The sequence below is a fragment of the Varanus komodoensis genome, unplaced genomic scaffold (assembly GCF_004798865.1).
Source record: "Varanus komodoensis strain SLA01 unplaced genomic scaffold, ASM479886v1 scaffold47, whole genome shotgun sequence".
Lineage (NCBI taxonomy): Eukaryota > Metazoa > Chordata > Lepidosauria > Squamata > Varanidae > Varanus > Varanus komodoensis.
Genome location: NW_025336045.1, coordinates 7,059,007 through 7,075,956, shown reverse-complemented (window position 1 = coordinate 7,075,956; position 16,950 = coordinate 7,059,007). Strand labels below are relative to the sequence as shown.

Sequence of the window (16,950 nt, the reverse complement as noted above, 5' to 3'; positions counted from 1 at the left end):
TTTGTTGAGTATTCCATAAACATCTGCAACTGAATTTAAAATGAAAAAAAGGCCTGAAGAAGAAAGCACATCTTTTCTTTTCTGAAGCCTGAAACCTTTTCTGTGTTTTTCTTCTTTCTGCAGAGTCACCTTTACCTATTAGGACACACTGATCAATGCATAGATTTTTATTCCTAGGCAAACTTCACAATCTCCACTTCACACCTCTCACAGCTTTTTCTGCTGTGAACATGGCTGTTAAGATGTTTCAGGGATCAAGAGTTAAGAACCACAAAGCACCTATTTTTCCTATTCCAAGTTCAAGATGATGAATCATATGACTGAAGTAATAAATCCCTGCAGCAGTCTGACCAAGTCATTACAGAACTGTTGGACAGAAATGGTATTACTAAGCAACTTTGCTAATGTCTTGATCTATATAGTCTACCAGAAGCAAATAGAAAATAGGAGCACAATTCTACATCTTACAGTAGAAAGCAACCATATGATGCAAGGGGGAGTGGAGGGGGAGTCATGAGAAGGAGGTGTGCTCAAAATGTAAAATTTGTTCATATGCCCTACACCTGTTTCATAGCCTTATGACTCAATATAATTTTAAAATTTTCCTTTATTGCATTTATATCCTGCCTTTTCTCCTGCAACTTTCCCAAAGCAGTGTACATAATCTCCCTCTTCTCCCTCTCTATTTTATTGTCACAACAGCTCTGTGAAGTAGGTCAGGTTGAGAGTCAGTGACTGGCCTGAAGTAACCCACTGAGCTTCATGGCTCAGTGGGCTCTAAGACCCCCCAGTCTCCTGCTCCAACACTCTAAACACTACACTGCATTGGTTCTCTAGTGGATTCTTGAACAGAAAGGACATTCAGCCACTCCTGTGGGTGTTTGAAGGTATATCTCACATTTCCTGGACATTCTGCCTGCTCCTGTATACATTACCTTGAAAAAAATAAAAAGGAAATCTCATTTAGTACCGATAAGATCAAACCCCAATCTTAGATTTCATTTGCCCAGCTGATGTAACTGAATGGTAAGATCAGAGCAAAGTTTGTCATACAGAGTACTCTTGGTCTTGTGAAAAGTTGCTATAGAAATGTTGATATCTCTTTCTTGCATCCTACAGATCCCTCTTACCTGCCTAGTTTCATTTGCAAAAGCTCTAGAGGTTGGCTACAACAAATACCAAAACCCCTATCACAATTCAGTCCATGCCACAGATGTTACCCAAACTGTGCACAGCATCATGCTTCACACTGGAATCATGGTAAGAAAAGCCCTAAGCCAGACACACAAAGTCTTTTAGGATACAGATAGTTCTCCTCCACACAGAATAATTTGACAGCCTCTGAAATGCACCTGGTTTTTTGATAGTTTTTAACTAATGCGATTCATCTGAAAAATATTGCTGAATCACACTGGAAACATAACTTAGAAATCAAGAGATGTACATGGAGTTGACGTATGACTCAGCAGATTCCCATTGAAATGATATGGCCTTGAACACTGCATCCCCTTTGGAGTTTTAAGCAGGCACTGTGGTTTGAATGCCTCTGTGCCTGACAGACCATCAGGAGCAGCAGGCTGGTGCTGCCTCCTCCCTCCTCTTCCCCCCACTCCCTGCTGTATCCCCAGAGACATTGCAGGGTCCCTGAGATATCCCCCAAGTCAGGGCTTGACCTTTTAAAAAATATCTCTGTATATTCCACACTTGGGAATATACAAGGGCCACACAAACATCCTCCAGAAAAATCTTAAGTTTCTGCTGCAAAGGAAACTTTGCACACCCCAACCTTTAAAGGATTTTTTTTTGGGGGGGGGGGAGTGGACAGACAGACCCTGGCTTAATTCTCCTGCTTCCAAGCAAGATCTCCAGGGATCTTGGGGAGTGCCCCAGCTGCCCACTTCATTTTGCAATTTATCCAGAGTGGGAAGCACCTTGGGAAGTAGCTAAACCTGAGAGGAACCCACCCCAGGGGGCTTGAGGCTTGTGATTTCAAGGGATAAACCTGCCTCCCTGCATGGAGGGGTTCCCCAAGGTTTGAACTGCCTCAGCTACTGGCAGGAAGAAGGGAAAATCCTCCCTGCAGTTGTCCTGCAGCACTGTTTTGGCACTTTGGGGTGCCTGGGAAAGGGAGCTGCCTATTAGCTCTGCAGCTGCAGCAGCAACAGAACTATGCCACTCTTGCCAAGGAGCTTCCTGGTTTCTTGACTCTGTCATAGCTCATTTTGTTATCTGGGTTCAGGTAAAATATTAAGTCACTGTGGATGAGTTATTAAACCCTTTTACAAGCCATGGCTAGTTGGAAGCGTTTATAAGTTACCCCAGGATGGCTTATACATGGAAAATGCTAGATTTGGACAACTTATTAAGCCAGCACAGCTTAACAAGTTGTGTGAATTCACATATCATTGAGTAAGTTTGCAGAAAACATTAACCCACCAGGGTATTTTACCAGGGTCCTGCAGGCAAATTCTCCTGTGACTTCTGGCCCTCCCTTGTCCTCCTGCAGTATCCAGCAACAGGAGCACCAAGCACCAAGGAGAGCAGATGACAGTGTAAGAAGGCCGGCACTCCCAGACATTGCCACCTGCTTCCCCACCTGGCACTCCCGCGACCTTCCTGGCATCTGCGCAGTGTTGGGTGGGAAACAGAGTGGGGCCGGTGCCTGTTTTGAGGTTGGAAGCCCCGCATGAAGTGACCGGCTCTCCAGCTGTTGTGTGTGGCCCCGGAGCAGCAAAGAGGCCACCCATATGCCTTCCTCACTGATCAACCATGGCAAGCCATGGCTGGCCAGTGGAGGAGAGGGCACCCTTGGCTTGGTTTCCCTGGGGGAAGGCCCCACCTAATTCCCCCTCACCCACATCCTCCCACATACCTCCTCAGATAACGCATTGCCTGCTGCCTGGAGCAGGAGGGAGAGCCAGTGCCTGCCTCATCCCCCTTCCCGGGTTCTGGCTAGTGCTTAGGAAGGTGGTGCAGGGAAGGCTCTAGTGCCATCTACCTCACGTGCCTCTCCTTGGGAAGGAGGAGGGCACAAGTCAGGTGATGGGAAAGGGTGCTTCCCACCCCATTTCTCCTGTTCCCTGCTGGGGAGAATAGGAAACAAGGTGGGAGTGCCAAACCATTCAGCTCGCCTTTCCCTTAAGAAAGTTGCAGAGCAGCAAAGCAGCTCTCTCCAGCCCATTACCCCCGCAATGGCAGCAGGGGCAGGCATTTTCAGTCCCGTGGCCCTTTTCAAGTCCCATCAGACACCTGTGCCACAAGACTCCTTGGGAGGAAACAAGTGCCTGGGGCAGGTGACAGGAAGGAACGAGCTGACTCTGGAAGACTACAGCTGGGTAGTTCATGCCTTCCTCGCTCAGCAGAGCTAGTGCTCAGCATCAGGAGGTGGGGGCAGGGGGTGCTGAACTGCTCTCTTGCCTTCTCGTCAAGGCGGCACACTCCCGCGCAGCGCTGCAGTGTCAGTGGCGGCAGGCAGCATCCAGCCACTCAGTTTTGCTTCCTCATGAGGAAGCAAGATTGGGAGGCTGGTTCTCCCACCATGCGCTGTCTCTGGCAGCTTGCTTGCATCAGCAGGAATGCAGAGGAAGCCAATGACGGCCATGCTTTGCTGGCTGTCATCAGCTAGTGCCTCCCAGCTACAGCAGTGACACTTTTTCGCTGCTCTGGCCAGGGGACCCTTTCAAGTTTTGCTTTGTTCATGGCTTGGCATGTCATCTGTGTTCAGATGGCACATTAAGCCATGCTGGGTTAATTATACCCAAGAACAAACCATGGGTAACTGGAATGGTTTACAAATCACTCCATGGTTTGTAAACCTTGACCATGGGAAAAGTGTTGGGTGGCATTATAAAGCCACAATGAGTTACCACATCATCCAAACCCAGTCACCGTTTCTCCTAATAAAAACAGTAAAATGCTGCCTTTCAAGATTTTGAGAAAGAGGAGAATAAGACACCTGCTGTCATTAGTATACAGTTCAGCAGAAAGCTTTTTATATGACTCAAGAAATCCATAAACAGGACTTCCCATGACATTTAGGGAGGGGGGCTCAGTCCAATGAAAATTGCCTTGCTTGAAGCTGCTGTTTGTTCTGCAGCACAAAGCATGCAATAGAATTTCAATTCCAGTGCCCACTATCCTTTGTAGCTTTTAATATTTTCTAAAACAACAGGGGAATCAATTTACAGATCTCCTATCATGTGTAACTGTACCCAGAGGTTAGCTGTGTAGAAAACATGACTAGCTTTTAATTCTTTTCACTAGCACAAATTCACTGACCTGGAGATATTAGCAATTTTTTTCAGCACATCAATCCATGATTATGAACACACTGGGACCACAAACCATTTCCATGTTGAGACCAGGTAAGTTTTCTGTCTTAGCCAGATCCTATTCAACATCTGAAAGAAAGATAGACCAGAGTGACTTAGATGCAGTCTTATATCCACTTACCAGGGAGTAATTCATTAGTACTTAATTCTGAGTAAACATGCATAGAAGTATCTTTTAAGCTTATCATCAAATAAAAGAGTGCTTGCTGGTAATGAGCCACTGATTTAGTTTTGGGGTTGTGAGGAAGAAGAATAAGGGATAGGCCACAGGGATTGCTGAAGCAAGAGAAGAAATCATGGAAATGTTTGAATTATGTCAAGTTGCTAGGGAAACAGAACTAATGACGGGTTGGGGAGAGAGACTAGTCCTCCATGGTTACAGTTGAAAACAAAAGCCACAAAAATGTGTAAGAGATGGGGGGAGAAAGCAGAGCAAAGCAGGCAAATTTCAGATATCAGTTCTTAAAATGACCAGCTTGGAAGGAAACAGTTCAGGAGTAGTGGAGTCACACTGAGCAGAGCAAGCAGTGTGGGCCCCGCTTTCCATCTATTCCTCTGCTGCAGTCAGGTGGAAAGTCTACTGCTAGGTAACAGTCTGGAGACTACTAACTTAAACAGGCATGGATTTAAACAGCTGTATATTATCAAATCTCAGCATAACATGCCACTGAGAGTCTATAAAGAAAATTAAGTGTACATTCTATATGCATCCCTTTTAGGCCTATGGCATTAACATGACCATTTTTGTTTCCATTCATACTAGATCAGAAACTGCACTTTTATATAATGATAAATCTGTTCTTGAAAACCATCATGTGAGTGCTGCTTACCATCTTATGGAGAATGCAGATATGAACATTCTAGCCAGTTTAACCAAAGATGAATGGAGGTGAGACAATATAGAGGCAGGTAGGTAACTACCATTAATGTATATTTAATTACACACTTCTCAGTAGTCACTTACCTGAATGTCTGTAGCAAGTAAGCATTATTTTCAGGGAAATGGACTGGGAGCTTTATTCATGTCCCCCACCATTCCTCATCCTGCTTTTAGGCTACAATTAAGAAACTTGGTGATGAGTAGGCAAGCACATTTGATGGGCTGGTAAGTTGAGGTTTTATGTGCAAGGCCAGTCAGATGCTTCCACCATTCTTCCCACAGATTATGATCAACAGGTATGCAAGGCTGAATGTCCTTTAGGAAAAGGGGCTTTATTTATAGATTGAAATAAATTTCTCACTTTGCCTAATAGGTAAAGTGCAGTTGCTTATTAATGGAAGGTTGACAAAAGTGATTTCACCAATCATCATTCCAATGAATGCACTCCAGCTGTGTGTCCATAACACTTACTGAATTATATGGCTGTCCAACTTCTCAGCCCAGATGGACTCCCAAAGTGGCTTACAGTTGGATTCCTCAGATGATAATTAGAAAATAGAGAGAAGGATATGCCTGCTGGAGAAAGGAAGCGTGATTTCCACTGGCTTTTCCTTCTTTCTCCCATTCCGAGTTTCCCTTGCTTGGCTCGCTTGTTGTTTCTGTATGTTTTTAACTGAATCTTCAAAAAAGACAACACCAATATTCTAATGACTGGATGCCGATGTATATTTTTTACAACAAAAGAACTCTCACTATGTCAGCAACTGTTAGGCCATGTTGAACAAAAAAGCCATCCAGAAACATTCAGCAATCTGAGGGTGAGATTCTGAAGTGTTCTGCTGTCACAAAATATGCAAGTCCTAAGAGAAAACAAATTCCTATTAATAATATCAAACAGCTTTTCCCAACCCAATGCTCTTCAGATGTTTTGGAAATCAAATCCCATTATGCCTAGCCAGGATGGCAGAAGGCCAAGAATTCTGGGAATTGTAATCCAAAACATTTGAAAGGCATCAGATTGGAAAAAAGAATGGTAGAATGTAAAGGAATTGGCGGCTGATGCTGGTTGATTTGTTGTGTGAGAGACACTGTCACTTCCATTTAGGAGGGTCAGAGGAGCACTGATTTGAGGGCAGGACAGGGCAGGAAAACTGCTACAGTGGACCACTCTCATTCTAACGTTCAGATTAGACCAATTTATCCCTCGGGAATATCTCTAGCATAAATAACAAAAAATATAGCAAATGCTTTTATTAGGTATGCAGTTTTTGCAGCCTATTTTTGATTGCATCCAAAAGCTGTGAATTTTTTCTGTAGTTACTGAAACATTTTCCTTCCTGCCCCCAGCCATGAAAATTTGAAATGGCAGCATGGAAAAGACTAGCTAGAGTTAATCTGACCAGTACCAAAACCTTATGGAACCTAGAGAGATGGAAGAGGTAGCAATGATTGGGGATGCAATAATCAGTAGGTCAAGGAGAAGCACTTGGCCACATACCGTACTGGAATTTCTTTCCTGGGGTAGCAGGCAGGCAGCAGACACAGAACCTGGGACTCTGAGGGAGGGCAACACGTTTGCAAATCCTTATTTTAGAGTAAGTAAATCACCAAAAAAACATTATGCATCTATTTGCCTTCAGGGAACTACGTCGTCTAGTCATTATGATGGTTTTATCTACAGATATGTCATACCATTTCCAGCAAATGAATTCTGTGAAACATTGTCTGCGATATCTGCGACAAATGGAAAGGTTGGTTGGACTGAGTCGCCAGGAGGGTTGTCTGCGTTCTGATCTGGGTGCTCTGTCTGTGTGTGCGCACGCCTGAGCCTGTGTGCGTTCAGCATGCTAAAGTACCTTTGGCTTAAAAAACAAACCGTCATTACATACTGTCATTTTCATTTGACAGGGAACACAAAGATAAAATCATGTCCATGATTGTACATGTAGCTGACATAAGTCATCCAGCAAAGCCGTGGGTGTTACACGAACAGTGGGCACGAGCATTAATGGAAGAATTCTTTAAACAGGTGCCTTTTTAAAAAATACTAAGAATATCTTACAACCCCATATTCTGGTTATATCTTATAACCCCATATACCTTTTCAACGATTGCTTTATCTTTTACATGAATTTGTTTGGATAGTTTGAGCGAAAAGAAGCCAGTGTAGTATGCTTGGGGGAGTGCTGGACTGGGGTTCAGAGATCTGGGTTCCAGTCCCCACTTGGCCATGAAGCTCACTGAGTGAATACAGGCCAGTCACTCACTCTCAGCCTAAGCTACCGCCTAGACCACGGGCCCTCAAACTACGGCCCACGGGCCGCATCCGGCCTTCCGTGCCCATTTATCCAGCCCGCCTGGGAGGTTTTGGACTTGCCGCACCAGCGCCTGCTGCCAGCGCCCACCGCCGCCCACTTTGCTCCGTGCGTGGGGAGGTGGTGGCTTGCTCATGCAGAGATCGTTTTGGACTCATGCGCCCGCCGCCACCTTGTTGCGCATGCCCGCCCCCGCCTTGCCTTGCCCCCGTGCCCCACCCTCGCCTCAGTGTTTGTGCACGCCCTGCCCACCCCCTCGCCGGCCCGCATGCACCGCCGGCACCACCTTTCTGGCCCGCACCCAGCACTGGCACCTTTCAACTGTCCCTGTTGAAAAAGTTTGAGGACCTCTGTCCGAGAGTGATTGTGAGAGTAATTCTCTTGATTTTCTGTAAGCCGTCTTGGGTTCCTTTGAGAAAGAAAGGCAGGATATAAATATAATAATAGGAGTATGAGTATGCTGCCTTGAGTTACTTGAAAGGAAAAAAGTGGGATATAAAAATAATAAATATGGGCAAAACCCACATGTACAAGAATGCCTGTGACACATGCCTTTGCTTGATAGCTAGTTGGTTATTTTGTTTCTTCACTGGATGTGCAGCCTCACTGAAACCCCACAGTGGTTCCCAAGACTCATATCCTCACAATGACACATGACAGAACTACTGATCCAAGGCTTGTGGCCAGCAAGTCTGGCATGCGGTTTGCTATACTACCCTGCTTCTCAGAAATGTTTTCTCAGGAACAGATGGCAACTCTTCCAAAGAGGAGCACAGTGTGATCTGCAACCAAACCTTGAATGCATTTTACAGCATTCTGTAATCTGGATAATTACAATGGCTGTATCGCTGCAGTAATTTCTAGTGCATGGCAAGTGGGATAGGTCTCTCCTGCTGTGCAGTATCAGTCTCTTCACCACAGAAATAGTTACCAAATAGCAGGTTCTGCTGTGATTAACACAGGGCAGGTCAGTCCGTTTTTGTTCTGAGTATTTATATATATCCCCTAAATCTATACATGCTATCATTATCATTAACCATTTCATATGAAGATTAACGCCCAAACACAACGTGTAAGAGTTTGAAAATGTTGTTTTTCTGGAACTGTTGAGCAAAAAAAAAAAGAGTATTCAACCCTTCCGTTTGGGTTCTAAACAACAATTACAGGTGTGCAATGAGAAAATGAAACTTTCCTTATGAAGTTCACACTATGGAACTTGGGCTGGGCTGGATTGAGCCCTTGTAAGAACTGTAGTGGTGCCATTACATTTGCAGCTGGGTGTGGTGTGGTGGTTAAGAGCATGGGACTGAGCCTCAGGCGATCTGGGTTCTAGTCCCCGCTCAGCCATGGAGCCAACTGGGTGGCTTTGGGCCAGTCACAGACTCTCAGCCCAACCTACCTCACAGGGTTGTTGTTGTGGGGATAAGATGGAGGAGGAGAATGATGTAAGCTGCCTTGAGCCCTTTGTAGGAAAAAAGCAGGATATAAATCACAATATAAATAAATAAATAAATAAATAAATAAATAAATAAATAAACTAACCATATACAGTTGCCATAGCTGCATGATTCCCAAGATCACATATCCATGCAGCTCACCTGCCTCTCCAACCAGTTATCTGAGCAGTGCTGGACTGAAACATCTTTCCTCACAACAAACCCCCTGAAAAGTATACACTGTCTCTCCTTAGAGATGGAGTCTGCATAGGCAGCCAATGCTCCCTGATCAAATGTTCAGTAAGTACATTATGTACATCCATTTATGTTCACAGCCTGTGATGTGTTTAAATAAGGAAAGCCTTTTAAAATAAAGAACTTCTGGTTTTGTTTTCATAAATTTGTCAGAAATATTAACGTTCCTAATCAAGAACTCAGGCTGTATTCTCACATATTATGTTTGGATACTTAAACATAGGAGAATAATTAGTTTTCCATATTATAAATATTATCTCAGTATTTCTATGCCTAAGGCATAGTGGTGCTCCCTCTGCACACTTCTGGATGTAGAGGATGACCTTGTTCCAGATATGATGGTTGTTTACTGTATCTTGAACAATATATGCAAGCTACTTTGGCTACAGTATTCTAGCAAGTATAACACAGGCACTTCTGTAGTTCAGAGTTCTTTCAGAGCCAAAGATAGCTGAATGAGTATTTCCAGCTTATTCCTGAGTCTCTGATTCTGGATTTTTGGGGAGGGGTGACATGCTTCTTCAGAACATGCTCTTTTGTCATTGACCTCGCACCACCTCCAACAAAGAAAACTGGCAAAAGCAAAACATGTCTCCAAAGTGCAGCAGACCAATAGCAAAAATGCAGTGATGTTGCAAGAGACCGTGGGGTGTGGATTGTCTTGCAAAGGCACTCAGGATACATGCAGCTGCTGGCTGGCGGCAGTGGGGGAGGTGCAAAACAAGTCATGCCTAGCCCAATTGTCTTTTGGGCACATCATGGGTTCTTCTCTAGATAACCAACCTACTGTGGCGTAGCCACCAGGTGGCTTACTGTGCAAATCTGCCCCATGTCTTGTATGTATGTCTTGCTGTTGACTTTTATGTTCTAAAATTGGGGACTTTTTAGAAAGAGAATTTGGAGATAACTGTTATTTTCTTTAAAATGAATTATGTATGAGACTACAAGTAGGTTTAATTTATGAGATAGTGTTCTCCTTGTTTACTCGGTCTTGCGTTCTTCCCACAGGGAGACAGGGAAGCTGCATTAGGGTTGCAAATTTCTTCACTCTGCGATCGCCAGACTACCAATATTGCTGAATCTCAAATAGGTGATGTTCATTTAAGAGTAGTGTGAGTGGAGGAGTCAGTCTTTACATATGCCTTCTCCCAGTCCTTTTTCTCCTTGAAATCCATATTTGGTCTTTTTTCTCACCATTCAAAAAATAACAGAGGATGTCCCAGAGGAACTTTAAAAAATTGTTTGGTGCATAATCATCTCACTGAACATCCAGAGTGCTCAGACCCTCCTTAGGGAACTCCAGAAGCAACAGTTGCAGTAGGTAGCATCACTTTTCCAATTGCACAGACTCAGGTAAAGGTGCATCTCTTTTGCTGTCTTTTCTGTCATTGCTGTAGAGCTGCTTGCAGCTCCTAAATTGCCTGGTGCAGCTCCTCACTGACACTGCCCGCAGGCAGAGCAATCCTATATGTTGGGGGCAGGGAAATGATCCTCCACAGAGCCACTGCCACTGTCACAGTCAGAGTCCTGCCAGCTAGCAGCCAGGGCAGGAAGCCTTCTAGTTCTAGCAGTTCTTCGTCTAAAATATATTTTTCAAGCTACTCCTAGCTTAGGATCTATGATGCCACCCCCCTTCAAAATAGCTTGTTTAATGGCCAGTGGCTGCTGGCAACATGGCTGGTGGTAGATCTGCACCCAGATCCACAGAACATTCTGTGGGTAAATTTGGGTCCCCACAGCAGACAGGCAGCCCTGCTAGTGGAGTTCCATTCTGCTGATGATGCAGCACTCCCAACCCATCCTAACCCACCTGAAACTTTGACAAGGGTTAAGATAACTCCTTAGCAATACATCTTATACCATCCTGTCTGCTCAGAAGTAACCCTCATTAAGTTCAATGGGACTTACTTTCTGTTCAGAGTGGATAGGATTGCAGCCTATTCCTGTCCACCCCTGAGTTAAACAGGTTCTTCTTGTAGCACACATGAAATGCAGACCACATACTGTTTACCCTTAACATTGTACGTACGTGTATTGGGAGGCCTTCTACACTAGAGGCTGTGTCATTTGTTAAGCTAGTATTCTTTCAATTTGCAATTGTTACTCTGGGACACGCTGGAATGAATATTGCACAGTATCGAGCATGTCTATAGCACAGTTGGGTCATACATAGTGTGGTAACAGCAGGAGAAGCAGAAGGTGCCTGTACAATCCTGTGCATTTTATTCTTTCTGCCTATAGCACAAGCATTTGCCACAAGCCATAGTGATCCTGCAATTGCAGGATAAATGAGGGGGCAGGTGGGCTGCCCTTTCAGTTTCCTTTTTGTTTTCACTTTGTCACTAACTGCACGCTTTCCATCACTGCAGGAAAAGTGTGTGATTATTGGCTGTTGCACAGGCACACAGTGAAAAATCACAATTTTTAATGGATTTCCTGCTGACAAATCCCATGAAAATCAGTGTGAGGAAAAAGCAGGGAAGAGGCATGAGGAGGAGAATTAAGTGCGAGCCAAGGAGTGAGGGGGAAAAGGCAAAAAAATGGCTCTACATGTTAAAGCCACTCCCATGGGAAGAGTTATAATATTGCAGGAGTGGAACTACACACCTTTGTAGTGTATTGAGATGAGAAGCCACACTATAAAAGTAGTTTGGAGAGAAATGGAAGCAGAAAATGAAGAGAAAGAGCAGGAGGTTGAGGAATGCCTAATGTTCGCTCTGTGTGAGCCAGAATATTGTACTGAGACAAGATGCTCACCTCAGCTGAGCCTCGGCCCACTTAAGACTTCCTGGCACTTTTCCTGGGGTGCAAACTGGTATCATCCACACTTTGGTTTGCTGTTGTAAACGCAGCACAACAGTGCTGTACTTGCAGTAATTTTGCTTGCTTCATAAAGTACAAAGCTACTTCAAGTCTGGGGAATAATATGCAATTAGTTTCACTAATATTAATGAGGCTTTTCTGAGGTACTCATTTGTAGATTGTGGTCCGTTTTAAGGGGTCTTTAGTCTCAGATGAACTCTGCAATGAGTGAAGTTTATGCAACCACAATAAGAAACCTGAGGTTTGCACTTGGATTTGTTTTTACAGGCTTTATTGATGTCATAGTAAAACCAATATTTGCTCTTCTACTTGAAGCTCTGAATATAATTGTTGCACCTCTCATACAAGCTGCTGCTAAATCTCAGTGTGTTTCTTCCTCCAAATCATCACGGTATGAACATTTCTTCTTTTCTAGATTTAAGCTAGCCTTATTTTCATCAGACTGTTGCTGCCCCTGGTTCCTGATCATAGTAAGGCAAAGGAATTTGTTGTTTAGCAAAGTCGAGTCTGACTCATCGCTACCCCATGGACAACATTCCCCCAGGCCTTCCTGTCCTCCACCATCCCCAGGAGTCCACTTACGCTCACACCGACTGCTTCAGTGACTCCATCCAGCCAACCCATCCTCTGCCGTCCCCTTCTTCTTTTGCCATCTATTGTTCCCAGCATCAGGGTCTTCTTCAGGGAGTCCTTCCTTCTCAGCAAAGGCATTACAGTGCTATTAATTCTTCTTTTTGATTTAAGAACAGTTCTTAAAAGAAGCAGGCCAAATAAAGTTTTAGAGGGAGACCAAGTTATATCAGCAGGAAAGGCTGGCCCAACACACCCTCTGCCTGAGGCAAAGGGCAGGAGCCAAGCCCTGTGTCTCCAGAAGCCGACTGGACTGACATTTGACTCTTATTTCAGATCAGAGTAGTATCTAACAGTCATGCAGTGTAGTTCACTGCTATATCTCTTCGGCAGTTTGGAGAGCTGTGATAAAAGTCTGTCACTGGAGTAAGGCCCAAATTAAAGCAGGGACCAGTCTTTTGTTTTTTCATCCCCTTCATGCAGACTGGGTATACAGTGTAAGATTTTGTTAACACACCCCACATGTAATTTATTTCTGGTCATTGCTGCTTATAGAAACTAGCAATATTTTTATCTGCCATTAACTGAGTCCTTATTTTTTGCTAATTTTATATTTGATGTTTACTTCTTTGCAGCTCTAAAAAATTGAAACATCCATTTAACAAATGTAGTCTAATTCGTTCTTACAGTTTGCTTTCACTTTTAGCCGAAAGACATCCACAGGAGTACGCAAAGATGAGAAGAAAGAAAATCCTAATAGGCCCAAAGTTGAACATCCAACTTGCTCAGAAAGGCAGCTTTTGGCTACACTAAAGAAACCAAGCTTTAGGGAACACTTGATGCTGAATATTCAAGCAAACCGAAATAAGTGGAAGGAGAGTCAGGTGACCACAGCTAAAGGTATGAGTAATAACACTAAAATAATTGCTTCTGGTCTTAATGTAGATCTTTATGAAGTATCAAAACTGGCTTGTCATAAAGTTTTTAAAGGTGGTTTCACTTTTTAGTTCAATCTTTCTCAAATTGGTGCCCTGTAATACATTTGAAGGACACCAGGTTGAAGAAGGTTGTTCTGGTTTATTGCAAATTACGCACTTATCAAAGAACTAGTTCTGCCTCTCTCTGCTGTGGCTTGTAGATCAGGAACCATCTACAGCTGAGATGGGAAACCCCTGGCTGAGGGGCTGGATTCAAGGCAAGCCACCTCAGAGACAGGGAAGATGTCTGAAGAACAGCTCCTGACCAAACTGTAGCCTCAAGGAGTGACCTCTGAGGTCACAGTTCAGTTTCCTCCATTCTTCGCTTTGCTTTCCTCACTTACTGAGCCAACTCACTGATCCTTGAAGCACTGGCAGAGTGGGCTTCACTTGTCCCAAAGGATAAAGTGCCGTGTCTGTGTCTCGGGGTTCTTAAGTGCGCCACATTGCTCTTTGCCCTGCCATATTGTTAGAAGGAAGGGAATGACTTCCAGAAAAGATTAAGCAGGCAGTAGAAAAGGGAAGAGGAGATAGTGCCAACTCTGTCACTCTCATTATATGCAGACCTGGCCCAACATAAGATCTCTTGCCTCGGCTCCTGCCACAGCCACAACCGCTCTACGGAAGCCACATGTTTGGAAGAAGTGGCTGTGGGGCGCTCACAGGAGTCTGTGTGAGTCTCATCCGTTCATGCACCATCTTCCAGCTGGGTGTAATATGGGGAGGAGAGGCTGCGTGTCTACTCTGTAGCACAGCAGCACTGCTCTCTTGTTGTGGAAAAGGTGAACTCAGCAACGTGGTAGCTGTAGGACCTTTTCTGTCTAAAGATGCATAGAATGGCACCTTTAACTATTAGCTGTAAGAACTTTTATTATAGTCCATCTTTATATAGATGAAAAAAGTATAAGAGGATTTATCACATTGACTTGTTTAGAATCACCAGGACCAGAAAGGAACAAGGTTGAAGATCAAGTACATAAAGACAAAGCAGAGGAAAAAAGTCCCCAGGAAACATCAAAGGGCAAACAGTTCTCGAGTTATTGTGTTGTACCACCGAGCACAACTTGCCATTGCCAGCTTTGTAACAACAGCACATTTGAACCAATGGACATCAGTTTCATAGTTTACAATGCAAGTTCATCAGAACTGTTGCAGCCACATCAGGATGCCGATGCCATGGATGTCACAGAATCATACGGTATGGAAAATAATGTCTTTATTGTATTATCTACAAAAATACCTTGATGCTCTGCTTAGGTACCTATGAGTAAACTGGTGCCCTCCAAGATGTTTTGGATTACAATTCCCATAATGCTTACTCAACCTGATCCAAGACTCAGGAGTGCAAGGGTAAAGCATCTGGAGAGTACCATCTTGGGAAGGCCGCTATAATTCAATATTATAGAAATAGAGAACTATGTTTTAACCATAGCGATATGTGCTACAGATCCACATGGGCCCACAGAATTGCATGCTATGGAATTTAGCAAAGTCTATGCTTTTACAATATTACAACAATAATAATAGAGATACAGATTGTTGGCAATAGTAAAGTATGTGGTAGAGCAGGTTTTTTCAACAGGCGGCTCAAACTTTTTCAACAGGCGGCTAGTTGAAAGGCGGCGGCAACGGGCATGGGCCAGTGGGGGGGGGTGCCCGGGGCTGCAGGCCGGTGAGGTGGGGGTGGGAGTGCGCACAGCTGGTACACTTGCAGCAGTGGTGGGCACATGTGGTGGTTGTGGGTGTGCGCCTGTGTGTGGCGAGGCAGGCGGCAGTGGCATGCGCGGGGAATCCAAAACCTCTGAGGCAGGCTGGATAAATGGGCATGGCGGGTCGGATCCAGCCCACGGGCCATAGTTTGAGGACCCATGTGGTAGATTCTACTAAATCATTAAGCATCAAATGATCTTTTGATCTGGACATTTGCCCTTTACAGAGCTTCCTGTTCTTTCATCATGAACTTTCATACATGAGGTATCTTCTGTGCATTCATCATTCCCTACTCACAGTTGTTTATGGTTATTTTGATGACATCATGATCCTCCAGTTTGATTTCTCATTTAGACAGGATGTTTGGCAAGGTTATTTTTAACGGCAAGGAAAATGTGATTACTTAAAGAATATGCTATTCTCACAGGTGTATTTGTGCCATTCCACTGAACCACACTACCACCTAAAGATTAGGAACTGGAAAAGCAAGAAAGGAAACATCACTTGTGTATTGTTTAGATTTTAATTTTGCAATGAATAGAGATAGATACGGCACACTAAGTCTTATATAGGAAAGCTCTAAAAATTGCAATTTTACATATGACTAACTCCTTGCTCCAGCCTAATTCTCCAATTTCTTTTCCTATCACTGGAGCTGATCCAGCCAACTTGTTCTAATTCCGCACATCTTCAGATTTTATATTTATTTATTTATTTAAAACATTTCTATGCCACCCGCATCGCAACAAAGCCTCGGGGCGGCTCACAAAGAATACATAAAAACATACATAAATAATAACAATATAACTATTAAAAAAACATTTAAACCCCCCCCCCCGGTGCATTCTTGGCTAAAAATTTTAAAATCCTAATTAATTCAATAATTTAACAATTAAAATAAGTTTTAAATAAAAAGGTCTTAGCCTGGCGCCGAAAAACAAATGACGGCGGCAGGCGGACCTCTCTGGGGAGCGCATTCCATAAATGGGGCGCCACCGCAGAGAAAGCCCTCCTCCGGGTACTCACCCTCCTAATATCATTCACAGAGGGTTCCCGGAGAACGGCATCCGTTGCTGATCTCAAGGGGCGGGAGGGCATATATGGACGCAAGCGTTCCTTTAGATATCTAGGTCCCAAGCCTTTTAGGGCTTTATAGGTCATAACCAACACCTTGAATTGGGCCCGGACTTCAATTGGGAGCCAGTGGTACAATTGAAGTATCCGGACCGTCTTCAAGGGTAGCCCCACGTAGAGCGCGTTACAGAAATCTAATCGGGAAGTTACCAGCACGTGTGTCTGTCGCCAGGCAGTCGTTCTTCAGAAAGAGACGCAGCTGATGTATCAGCTGAAGCTGAAGGAAGGCGCTCCTCGCCACCACAGTCACCTGAGCTTCTAGAGACAGCTCAGGGTCGAGGAGCACTCCTAAGCTGCGAACCCTGTCCATCAGAGGGAGTGCAACCTCATTTAGGACAAGGCCCAAGTCCCCCATCCCGAGGCCCGAGCCACCCACCAACAGGACCTCCGTCTTGTCTGGATTGAGCTTCAGTTTATTGGGCCTCATCCAGCCCATTACCTCGGCCAGGCACCGGTTCAGCACAGCCACTGCCTCACCTGGATTGGTGGAAAACGAGAGGTAGAGCTGGGTATCATCAG

At 44.3% G+C, this 16,950-nt stretch overlaps 1 protein-coding gene across 1 annotated transcript in view; it reads left to right on the top strand.

Moving 5' to 3' along the window:
• Positions 1 to 16,950, top strand: part of LOC123030854 (calcium/calmodulin-dependent 3',5'-cyclic nucleotide phosphodiesterase 1A-like) — a 41,267-nt gene that overhangs the window by 12,130 nt on the left and 12,187 nt on the right. The window contains exons 5-12 of the mRNA XM_044445142.1: positions 1,120 to 1,260; positions 4,264 to 4,364; positions 5,095 to 5,220; positions 6,852 to 6,962; positions 7,120 to 7,240; positions 10,226 to 10,307; positions 12,308 to 12,431; positions 13,317 to 13,510. Of these exons, the coding sequence (XP_044301077.1) occupies positions 1,120 to 1,260; positions 4,264 to 4,364; positions 5,095 to 5,220; positions 6,852 to 6,962; positions 7,120 to 7,240; positions 10,226 to 10,307; positions 12,308 to 12,431; positions 13,317 to 13,510 (1,000 nt within the window). The remainder of the gene's footprint in view (positions 1 to 1,119; positions 1,261 to 4,263; positions 4,365 to 5,094; positions 5,221 to 6,851; positions 6,963 to 7,119; positions 7,241 to 10,225; positions 10,308 to 12,307; positions 12,432 to 13,316; positions 13,511 to 16,950) is intronic.